Here is a 12,403-nt window from a genome sequence, read left to right on the forward strand (position 1 = left end):
ATCACTGTGCGTTATGTGTACTGAGAGATCACTGTGCGTTATGTGTACTGAGAGATCACTGTGCGTTATGTGTACTGAGAGATCACTGTGCGTTACGTGTACCGAGAGATCACTGTGCGTTATGTGCACTGAGAGATCACTGTGCGTTATGTGTACTGAGAGATCACTGTGCGTTATGTGCACTGAGAGATCACTGTGCGTTATGTGCACTGAGAGATCACTGTGCGTTATGTGTACTGAGATATCACTGTGCGTTATATGTACTGAGAGATCACTGTGCGTTATGTGTACAGAGAGATCACTGTGTGTTACGTGTACAGAGAGATCACTGTGCGTTACGGGTACTGAGACATTACTGTGCGTTATGTGCACTGAGAGTTCACTGTGCGTTATCAGCAGGTAGCCATCTCCCTGTGATGTCACAGCTAGGCACAGCCCTATAAAACCCTGATTATGCGAGGTCGCCACCATTTTCCTGTGAGCTGAGCATAGGGAGAGACATGACAAGGTCTGCTGCAGACTCCTTTAGGCGTGCAACTACCGATGATGACAGTTGGGTGGGAGCACATGTAGCGAGAGGTCAGGGACGTGCACAAGAGGCAGGTGAGGATGACGCAAGTGACACACAAACATATGTAGATGATGATGTAGCGAATCCTATGTGGGTGAAGAGGGGGCATTGTCATCATCAGGAGGCGAGGGAAGCAGTGTGCCAGTGAGACAGCAGGGTGGAGGCAGTGGGAGATCTAGAAACCAACACGGCAGAAGTACACCATTTACTACTCGGGAGACTAACTGTAAGGAACACTCTAGCAGAACAAAAGCAGCGGCGGGAAGATGTGATACTGGGCAGTGTGGGAATTTTTCACAAAGTCACTCGGGGACGTTGGCAGGATGGCCATGCATCAACACATAGTGTGTCATCATAAACTGATGTGGGAAAACCATGCCACTTATTTAGTATTACGGCCTGATACAGCAACCGCTGCATCCCCCACTGGCCCGCACCTCCTCTCCAGCAGTCAGGGCTTGTCAACGTCAGCAGGAGGAAGCCGTCGTTCCTTCCCATTGACTTCAAATTTGTCTATTGCTCCTCGTCACTTGTTCTGACAGAAATCGATTACTGAGGCAATTGCAAAAAGGCAACAGTATGCGTGCACTCATCCAGTGGCACAGAAGCTGAATGTGCACCTGGCAAGGTTTCTGGCACTACAGTCCCTCCCTTTCCATCTAGTTGACTGTGCACATTTCAGAGAACTGATGGTTTGTGCTCACTCAAGGTGGAGAGTCCCAAGCCGACATTATTGTTCCTAAAAAGCTGTACAAGCCTTGCACACATACATTGAATAGAAGGTGGGTCAGTACGTGGGCCTCGGTGACTGGTAGAGTTCACGCCAGAGCTGACGTATGGTCACGGACAATATATGTCATTCACAGCCCACTGGGTAAACGGCACACCAGCATCTTGGCCAGTCGCCTGTAAGAGCAGAGGAAGGCAGTCAAAGTTTTCTTAAACACAGAAGAGATGCAAAGATTTCCGTTACATTTTATCTCTTTAGGTTCAACTCCTTACTGACCAAATACTGATGCAAATGTGTGATAGAGCCCATAAAAGTCTTGCATACATGACTTTTTTTCCATGTAAAAAAACAATTTAGACATAAATGGCCAAAATGGATTTAAATTTGGCATAAGGCCTCTTTCAAATGGTCATTATTTGGTCAGAATTTTGCACCAGTATTGGATCAGTATTTGTAAGCCAAAAGCAGGAGTGTGTCCAAAACACCCAAGAGATGCAAATAGTTCCATTATATTTTATCTCTTCAGGTTGCACTCCTGCATTTGGCTTACAAATACTGATGCAAAATACTGACCAAATACTGACCATGTGATAGAGGCCATCAAAGTCCTGCATGCAGAACTTTTTTCTGTGTAAAAATAAAAACTATTTCAGATGTAAATGACCAAAACAGATGCAAACTGAGCATAAGGCCTCTTTCACATGGTCAGTATTTTGCATCAGTACTGTATTTCATAAGTATTTGTAAGGCTGAGTGGGTTCAAAACATAGAAGAGATGCAAATATTCCCATTATATGTCATCTCTTTAGGGTCAATTTTTGGTGTTGGCTTACAAATACTTACCAAATACTGACCGTGTGAAAGACGCCTTGGTGCACTGTACATTTATGTACAGGGCGATAGATTAGACCTGATGGTAACAGTGGCCTGTAATACTGATGCACAGTAAATGTACAGCTAACAGAAGGGATTAAAAGATGCATGTGTTTGGATTGCACCAACATGGATTAAAAGAACATTTTTTATCACCACTACTTTATTGGTGCTGCCTCCAGTTCTTTATTTGGTTCCTCTAAGGAGCCATTTGGACACAGCTCCCTCAGGGGTGTGCATGGGTTTCTTGCTTTGCTGAAGAATGCTGTATGCTTTTCTTTTTGTTTAACAGAAGGGATTAGCTAAGAATCTTGGTGCGCACTGTTACTGCCACTGCTGTGGGGCCACTACTTGAATATTGGTGCACTGCACAGTGTACACAACAATAAATTGTAGCAGAGTCTGTAGTTCAGCAGTCTCCGCTTTCCCCGCACTCTAACTTCCAAGCCTTCACACTGAGATTGGGCCACCAAGTGGGAAGAATATGATTAGGCAGAGTGTCCTGGGTAAACTTGATTTATCGCGATTCGTGACAAATTAATTCAGAACTAATCAAATTTTTTGCTAATCAAATTTTTTAAAACTTCTCATGTCTAGTTATATTGGTTGAAAATTTTACTCTGTCTTGTGCCACAAAGCGAAGTGTCATTGGGTGGCCCCAGCAGCCCCTATAAGTTGTGTGGTCATACAGCTCCCATAGGCCCACTCACAGGGAGGAGTCTTCAGCCTGGCAGGTGGCATCCACGACATTCTGTACTGAGCTATCCATGTGTTATCTGTGGTGTTGCATAGGACTGCAGGTAGCATTTACTACATTATCTGGAGCTATCCATGTGTTATCTGTGCTGTTACATAGGACTGCAGGTAGCATTTACTACATTATCTACTGAGCTATCCATGTGTTATATGTGGTGTTACATAGGACTGCAGGTAGCATTTACTACATTATCTGTACTGAGCTATCCATATGTTATCTATGGTGTTACATAGGACTGCAGGTGACATCTACTACATTATCATTTGAACTGTTTGGTGCAATGTTGATGGGGTACAAGGTAATCCTGGATGTGAAATGTGTCATGTAGCAATGCAGCCATAGAAATAAATGGGATGGCAGCATGACTTGCAGGTGTTTGTGACCCCACAATTGCAAAAAATCCAATCCTGCTGTTTTCTCCTGTTTTCTTTACTATGCTAGATTTGCTGTAGCGATAATCTTATGTTTTTTAGATCGCCCAGCTTTGATGGAGCATTGCCCAGCTCTAAGCCAACCCTGCTCAGCAGCTGCCAAGGATTAGAGGGACTACTGTCTGGCCCTCCCCTCTGCTCTTACATGGTAGTGTCCATACTGGCGAACTGTTAAAGGGGTTATTCAAGGCTATAAACTGCCCCCCGTATGCCGGGCCCCTAACATTGAATATACTTACCTAGCCCCCCACTCGCTGCGCTGCCGCAGATGCTTCTCCCCGTGCGCGGATGAAAACATCTGTAGTCGGGCGGGCAGGGGGGTTGCAGCCAATGGCAGATGGGGAAAAACCTCCCTAGCATCTCGGGTGACGCTAGGGAGGCTTGCCCCTGTCCCCGCTTGCCATTGGCTACTCCCCCCCCCCCACCCGACACCGGATGTTTTCATCCGCACACAGGAAGAAGCAGCTACAGTGGTGCACGGACCAGGAGCGGCGCAGGGAGTGGGAAGTCAGGTAAGTATATTCAATGTGAGGGGCCTGACATATGGGGGGGCGGTTTATAGCCTTGGATAACCCCTTTAAGCTGTCAGCCAAGAGCAGAGGAGAATGGTTTCCTGTAGAAAAGCCAATACACAATTTTTTGTGTGTGCATCCCGCATCACGGATTGCGGACCCATTCACTTGAGTGGGTCTGTAATATGGGAGATGCGGAATGGAGGCACGGACCGGAAGCACTACAGAAGTGAATGGGTCCGCGATCTGCATGCGGCTGCCCCACAGTCGGTGCCTGTGCATTGCGGACCGCAGCATGGGCACAGAGCCCTTACGTTCGTGGGCATGAGCCCTTAGGTTGTATTAAAAAAAAATATTAGAAAAAAAAAAAAAAAAAAGTGAAAGAACAGCATGGAGTTTATACTGCTGAAAGTACTAGATACATGGCTGACCCGAAATCCTGAAGAAATGTCTATAATACTCATTGGTTCACTTACTTTACAGTCATGTACTGCAGATCAGCTCCCTCGGAATTCATCCTCTTTATTTTCTCTATACTTTCTCTTGTCTGAAATGATTCAGTATTGATTAATAATATCGGTTTCTGTATATTTTGATAACAAGTATCTTCCAGGGGAAACATCCAGGGATCCAAAACTACTGCACACCTAGGAGACAGAACATAGAAACTAGCTGGTGACAAAATATTAGGGCAGTTCACAATAATGGCGCGTCCTGCTGCTGCCTGATCAGAAGAGCAAAGAACTGGACTCTTAAAGGGGTTTTCCAGGAGTCTGAAACTTAGTACAACTTTGTTTTGCTGTAACTCAAGATAACTACTAATGAATGTAAAAAATCATTGTTTCTGCGTCCACAGATTTAAGTATGCAATATAATAACTTACCGGAAAATATTGTCCTTTACCAAACTAAGCAAGGCAGTGGCTCCCCCAAATGAGTGACCCATAACAGCTACTCTGTTGAAGTCTATTCTATCCTAAAAAAAATGAAGGAAACAGAATGGAATTGGTAATAGAAAACTTCAAAAACTGTGAATAGAAAAATTGATCGTTATGCAAAAGTATCATTTCAGAGCATGTTAGGATGGGATGTTATTGTTATCATACTGTTTTGTATCTCCATGATTACAAACTACATACAACCCTAGATCCCGCAGCCATCCTATAAATGATAGGAGTAGATTTTGTGATAACATTTTATTTTGAACTTTCCTACAAGAGGTTCTCTACCTTAATAATGAGTTTTATACACTTTTCTATTTCTGCCCAGTCTTTTATATATCTGTGCTCGGATCGGCTATCAGAAAGGTGTCCCTAACCTATCAAACCCTATCTTGCAACAAGCAGTAGAATTGTGCCGTAACTGCTGCTGTATGGCAGCCTAAAGGGGGCCACCCCTATATGAAGTGACTGTAAGATGGCGTGGGTGGGTGGGTGAAATCAGCTGACCCGTCGTCAGCCTAGGCCTACAGGAGCCTATAAATAGCCTAGTACCCACCCAGCCTGGCCTCACAGGTGCAAGTAAGTAGCCGTGTAATCAGCCTCTCCTCTCACAAATACAGCAAAATACTTTTGCTTAACCCATATATATTTCTCAAGCACTTTTCTATCACTGTTCAATCATTTTGAATATCCGATGATCCGGTACCTATCTAATCCTATATGCATACATGCCCCGAGATCATTTACAGAGCTTTTATACTGTGTCTAGCTATGGTATAATGGGAGGTTGGGGGGTACAGGAACCAGGTGACGATCAGTGGGTTTCCCAGTGTATATAGCTGTGACTATAGTATAGCTGATCCATATCATGATGGATCTCATGAATACCGCAGCCAAATATAAAGCAGCTGTAGGGTTAAAAGAGTGGACCGGCAAATAGCTGTTGAATGACATTTAGTATAGAATACTGAACGTACAGTATATTAATGTATGATTTCATAAACGTTCAGAAGCTATACTGTAGGTAAGAAGCTATAGGATGGGCATACGGGTATTTGTCAGTAGTCTGAAGCAAAGGCCAGCAGATGTCATATAAAGATTAAAGATACAATCTTGTTAGTGAGCGGGAGATGTAACCAGCACAGGAAAATGAGAGGTCATGTATTCCCACACATGGGGTGGAACGTTTCCTGTCAGCAATCGTAGCACCAACGGTCTGAAATACTATGCCCCAGCTGGCACAACACGCCTCATACTTAGAAGAACACGGAATGGCAACATATGCATAGTCATCTGTAGCATTGTCTCTAGTCAAAATGTGAATTACCCTGACACAGTCCCATGGGCCATCTTTAAAATCTTGATCTCACAAACGCTAAATACCTACCTGGTTAATGCCACTGACCTGTACCCAAGAATATGCCTTATAGAAGACTAATATTACAGTCGGGACAAGGGGGTGCATTAGAAGGTCAACTGATCTGAATAAATTGGCAGGTTTCAGCTATGGTTCATGTCATGTAATGGGGATGAGCACACATAGGCATCTTTTAGACTTTGCACTAGATATGCTCTAGGACGGTATACAATTATTGGATGGGAAGAAGATTACAACAGACAGTGAAATCTATCTACAACAATGAGCAAGGGAAGGGTTTTTCTGTGAGTGCAATATTGATAGGTCATCAAAATCTGATTGGTAGAGGTCTGAATCCCAGGACCCCCATGATCAGCTGTTTGAAGAGTCTACAACACTAGGCCAGTGACGTCACGTTCAGTGGTCACGTGGTCTAACTGCAACTCAGTCCCATTCAAGTGAATTAAACTGGGTTGCAACCCATAGCAATATCAAATGGAGCGGCACATCTTCTTCATTTAGCTGATCGTGGTGGTGCCAGGTCTCTAAACTGTGTTTTCTTTTATGTGGGTCACTTGAGGTTAGGCGACTGCAAATTCAGCCACTTTAGAAGCAAACTACATTTATTCACTGTAACAGCGGCTGCTGTGCGCCGCTGTTCCCCTGCTTACCGCTGTGGTCCCAGGCGCTGTGTTCAGGGGTGATCTGCTGCCAGTGCTTCCTGTTCACCGCTGCAGTCCTTGGCTCTGTCTGTGTAGGTACTGTTGTTCTGGGTTCTGCTCCACAGTTTCTTCTCAGACCCGGCCACAGCATCTTTGCTGCTTGTTTCCTGCAGCACTTCCTTAAGGGCCACAGTGCATCACTTTCTGTGCTTTATGGGTTAGGTCATGTGACCTCGCTGACCAATCCTAGCCCTCCTGCACATATATGCCAAGGTCCTTGTGTCCTGCTAAGGTTCCTGATCAGTGATGGCCAGTTCGCAGTGTTCGCCGACGAACACATGCGATCTGCCATCTTTATTCCCAAGCCCGGCGATGCAGAGGTAAGTCCTTACCTGTGCCTGCTCCGCAAGCCGCTCTGAAACACATGCGGTCACTGGGAGCAGGCAGTTCCGAGAACAACCTTCATCGGGCTGTTCTCGGAACTGCCTGCTCCCAGTGACCGCATGTGTTTCAGAGCGGCTCGCGGAGCAGGCACAGGTAAGGACTTACCTCTGCATCGCCGGGCTTGGGAATAAAGATGGCAGATCGCATGTGTTCGTCGGCGAACACTGCGAACTGGCCATCACTGTTCTTGATATCTGCTTGTGTTCCTGTGTTCGTGACTCGGACTTGAATTCCTGTGCTCTGCTACCTGTTTGATCCCTGTCTGCTTGCCTTGACTCTCCTGTTGCCGACTCGGATTGCCTGACCTGTACCTGTGCTATCTGCCCTGACCTATTGCCTATTTGACTTCTCCTCTGCCTTATACTTCGGTCCTGCACTGTTGCTCCTGGTTACGACTCAGCCTGCAGACAACGCCTGTACCTCTGGTACCTTTCCTCAGGTACCTCCTGGTCTGCTTGGACCAGCTGCCTCATGTGCCAATCCTCCTTAAGAGGTAGTGACCTGGTGTTCCCCTCGGGAAAGTCTATCCCCACCATCAGGGGTACTGTGAAGATCATGGGGTTCACTTAGACAACGCCCCTTAGAGGAGGTAGGACACGCGGCACAGTGGGTTTACACCCGCTGGTTCGTGAAATTCACGTATCATTTCTATTGCATTGTGTAATTTACTTAGTTTTTTGTCTCTTGTGCAATCCCCACATATGTGCTCCATTACTGACAATGCAGTCCAGTGCACATATTGTGCAATGTATGCAGTCCTTAAAGGGTTTGTCCCACAAACAATATTCTACAGTTTTTAACCAGCCTGGATCTGAATACTTTTGTGATCACATGTAATGAATTTTTTTTTTTTATTTCTATGTCCTTCTCACTGACAAGGCCGCACATGCTCAGTTTACTGCCTCCTGAGCTGTGATAGGGAGAGAGCTGCAGCTGAATGGACACGCCCCCTGAGCTGCAGCAGAAAAGACACTCCTCTTGAGTTGTCAGCTTCATATGAATCTTGCAGAGCAATGATTGGGGATACTTTTGGATCCATGAGAGGTACAGAGCTGGTTCTAACTTTGTTAGAAAGAGGTTGTCTGATTTTCATTTTTTACATTGGCTAGGGGATACCCCTTTTAATCAGCCTTTTCAGGGTGCATATTGTTGTGCAAAATGTGAGCAAATTTGGAAACCTGTATCCAATATCTAAAGGAGCGAATAGCAACGCTGATACCTTGACAATATGGAAAGAAGTTCGCTCAGGTGGATGTGAGGGAGGATGGACAGGTCTGTCAGATCAGGGGATGTTATTTCAGGGTTAACACCGCTGCAGCAAGATACTTCCTCTGCCAGTCAAGGCAATATCAGCTCTAGCAAGGAGGGAACCATGAGTGCAGAGAGGGCCAGATAGGAGCAGGTAGAGGGAAATTCAATCATTAGAAGTACAGACAGGGTGATCTGTCACAAAGAATGGCATCATCAAACAGTGTTCTCAACATATTGCTGGTCGGGTAGCAGCTGGTGAAGACCCAGTGGTAACCTGAGGATATGTGAATATAAAAAAGCAGACAATCCCTTTAATGTTTTGAAGCAAATGTTTGAACAGAGAGGACGGACGGCTCCAGACCACTGGTGGCGCCCATCCAAACATATGCAGCTGTTTAGGGGAATTAGATTGCTAGAAGAGTGTTTTAAGGAAATGTATCGATGGAAAATTACCTATTTTTTTAAATCACGTTTTTGATTATGTTAGTTTTAAAATTTTATTTAAATATCTATATTTTACCAAAAAACATAAAATCCCAGCCACTAAGCCTAATATTTGGTGCCACTTCTTGGTCTGTACAGATCACTTTACTGCAGTTATATATTATTCTAAACCTGCCTGTAATGATAAGGAGATATCACCTCTGTGTATGGATAAAACAGGATCCTCCATTGACAAAAGGTGATTGTCAAATCTTATCTACAGTATTCTTTCCTTCTACAATGACCTCTGTACAGGTCACAGAGCATGCCTAAAAAACTTTGCAATGTAAGTCAAGACCATTGTGTCTAAAGGCTGCCGTAAAGCAATTTTCTTAATGCTTTCTAAATGCTGTTAAGAACAGCTCAGGCAAAATGGCCGCCCCCGTAATAATGTTCAGGAAGCAGAATAAACAAATCGCGGAAAATAAAATCAGATAATCTGATTTTGGAAATACATGGAGGTAGGGGTGGGCGATATGGCCTAAAATCTATATATAATTTTAAGCATGTGCGATATGCGATATATATTGCAATATATTGTTTTCTATATTGGGGGGGGGGGTGTTTAAATTTTTTTTTTTACTTTTTATTTATTAACTATTGGCCTCCTTAAGGGCTAGAACCCTTGTCATATTCACCCTAATAGAGCTCTATTAGGGTGAATAGGACTTTACACTCTCCCTGCTGCCCTGTGCATAGTGCACACAACAGCAGGAAGCTGACCATGGCGCCAGCCTCTCATGTGCTCCCCCAGCCTCTGATCTGCACCCCCCAGCCTCTGATCTGCCCCCCCGCCAGCCTCTGATCTTCCCCCCCCGCCAGCCTCTGATCTGCCCCCCCCGCCAGCCTCTGATCTCCCCCCCCGCCAGCCTCTGATCTGCCCCCCCGCCAGCCTCTGATCTGCCCCCCCGCCAGCCTCTGATCTGCCCCCCCGTCAGCCTCTGATCTGCCCCCCCGCCAGCCTCTGATCTGCCCCCCCCCCAGCCTCTGATCTGCCCCCCCCCAGCCTCTGATCTTCTCCCCCAGCCTCTGATCTTCTCCCCCAGCCTCTGATATGTCCCCTCTGGTAACGCAAACCCCCCCTCCCTCCCTAGTATTAATCATTGGTGGCAGTGGCCACAGGGTCCCCCTCCTCCCCCCCATCATTGGTGGCAGTTTGCAGTTCCGATCGGAGCCCCAGCAGTGTAATGCTGGGGCTCCGATCGGTTACCATGGCAGCCAGGAGTCACCCTGCTGAAGTCCTGGCTGCCATGGTATGTTAGTGAGCAGAGAGCAGCGCATTATACTCACGTGCGCTGTGGCCGCCGGTCGCTCCTTCTTCTCATAGGTCTGTGCGGCGCATTGCTAATGCTGTAAGCATTAGCAATCCGCCGCACAGACAGAAGGAGCGACCGGCGCCCACAGCGCACGTGAGTATAATGCGCTGCTCTCTGCTCACTAACATACCATGGCAGCCAGGACTTCAGCAGGGTGACTCCTGGCTGCCATGGTAACCGATCGGAGCCCCAGCATTACACTGCTGGGGCTCCGATCGGAACTGCAAACTGCCACCAATGATGGGGGGGAGGAGGGGGACCCTGTGGGATATGGCCGGCACATTCATTGGTAGCGCAGTGGCCACAGTCCCTCCCCTCCTCCTCCTACTCTGTCCTCATTGGTGTTCAGCGGCAGCCGCGCACAGTGGGGAGGGATTCCCTCCTCCTCCTCCTCCCTCCGCTGTGCCGGCCGGCTCAGGAGAACATGGTGCGCGCGATCATATCGTTGTCCAGCGATATAGGCGATATGGCGAAAATCCATATCGTGGCCCAAATTCATATCGCATATCGCCTATATCGCCTATACCGCCCACCCCTACATGGAGGCAAATGCAATAATAAAATATTGAAAGGAGTTTGTTATAAGACACTTAATATGCCACAGAAAGTCTACTACTAAGAGAAGGAGATTAGGCGGCAAATTATGAGGTCGTTATTATGGGGGGCTTCAACTTCCCAGATATAGACTGGGAAACTAAAACGTAGATCTCATAAAGGAAATAGGCTCCTGTCAATACCTAAAGATCTGTACCTTTCTCAACTGGTATAAAGGGAAAAACTAATGTTGATAAATAGAAATGTCAAGCACTAAAGACAATAAGGGAAAAACAGAACATGTGAAATGTAGATAAAGGCAGCAAAGCTAAAGACAGACAAGCTCATTGCCAACGAGAGTAAATCTAACCCTAAAATGCTCTTCAATTAAATACTAGTAAAAATAAAAAGCAAAACCTGAAAGTGGTGGCCCTTTAAAGATTGATGAGGTAGGGTTTGTGAGTTATGTTTTTGTTCTTTCTATGTTCCTAACTAGGCAAATGTAACAGCTTTGTAAATTCTGCAGTGGAATACAATGCAGGCATAGGCAATTTTCCGCCCCCTATGATAAGATGGGAAAGTCTTGATGTTGTGGATTTCCTGGCAGGATTTTTTGCCCTCACAGGGCATCCTTATTCTGAGTACCTGCTTAGAGTCGGGAAGGAATTTTTATACACATTTTATTTTTGCCCTGCTCTGGATCAACTCTTCAGGATAATAGGCTGAACTGGATAGACATACTGTATGTCTTTTTACAGCCTTATAACCTATGTTACTATGTGACCATGGGGGTCTTAGAACCCAGACCTCCAATGATCTAACCTCTGACATGAAACCATGTTATGTTAAAAGTTTTCATTAATGAAAATTATCAGAAATGTTAAAATTAGTCTTAGCTTTATTGTTTTCAGTCTTAAAGTTTTTTTTTTTTTTTTTTACTGATGACCTATCCTCTGCCCCTCACATATCAACAATTGGTGGTGGTCTCAGCACCTGGAATCTCACCGGTCAAAACTTCTGACAAGTCATCACTATGATACGTCAGAAGTTTGTTAAAATTATAGGGACTTTTTAAAGGCTTGTCCCATTATGGCAACTTATCCCCTACCCACAGGATAGGACATAAATGTCTGATTGGCTCGGGTAGGACCGTGGGGGGTCTTCACCAATCACGAGAACAGGAGCCCCTCTACACCTGTTTGATTGGAGTGGATGACACACATAAGTGTCCACCACTTCATTCAACTGGGACTTCAACACTGACAATATCGTTTTTTGGACCGTATATATTGTGTCACTGTCTTTATCTGTTCTGAGCTTTGCTTGCCTCTCTGGATGGTAATATCCTGCAATACACACAAATGGCTGCTATTAATAATAGAAATAGTGCAGTGGCAGTCATTGAAGCAGTTCTGATTCTGTTTATCAGAAGTGTCAGTCGAGACACCAGACAGCTATACTGCTTTCACATCTCATGCATCCTATGACGACAATACAGATTTCTGCATGAGCATGCCTGGAGCCAGATCTCCGGTTAGACCT

General features: G+C 45.5%; 1 protein-coding gene across 3 annotated transcripts in view; it reads right to left on the reverse strand.

Annotated features, from left to right (window-relative positions):
* The window catches only part of LOC122932824 (platelet-activating factor acetylhydrolase 2, cytoplasmic-like), a 173,051-nt gene that overhangs the window by 125,806 nt on the left and 34,842 nt on the right, over positions 1 to 12,403 (reverse strand). For 2 of the 3 annotated variants that reach the window (XM_044287457.1, XM_044287456.1), the window contains exons 7-8: positions 4,758 to 4,849; positions 4,351 to 4,521 (exon numbers count right to left, since the gene is read on the reverse strand). In XM_044287457.1, the coding sequence (XP_044143392.1) occupies positions 4,351 to 4,521; positions 4,758 to 4,849 (263 nt within the window). Of the gene's footprint in view, positions 1 to 1,341; positions 1,478 to 4,350; positions 4,522 to 4,757; positions 4,850 to 12,403 lie in introns of all 3 variants that reach the window. The other variant, XR_006388346.1, reaches the window with a different exon arrangement.

The sequence above is a fragment of the Bufo gargarizans genome, chromosome 3, assembly GCF_014858855.1.
Source record: "Bufo gargarizans isolate SCDJY-AF-19 chromosome 3, ASM1485885v1, whole genome shotgun sequence".
NCBI lineage: Eukaryota > Metazoa > Chordata > Amphibia > Anura > Bufonidae > Bufo > Bufo gargarizans.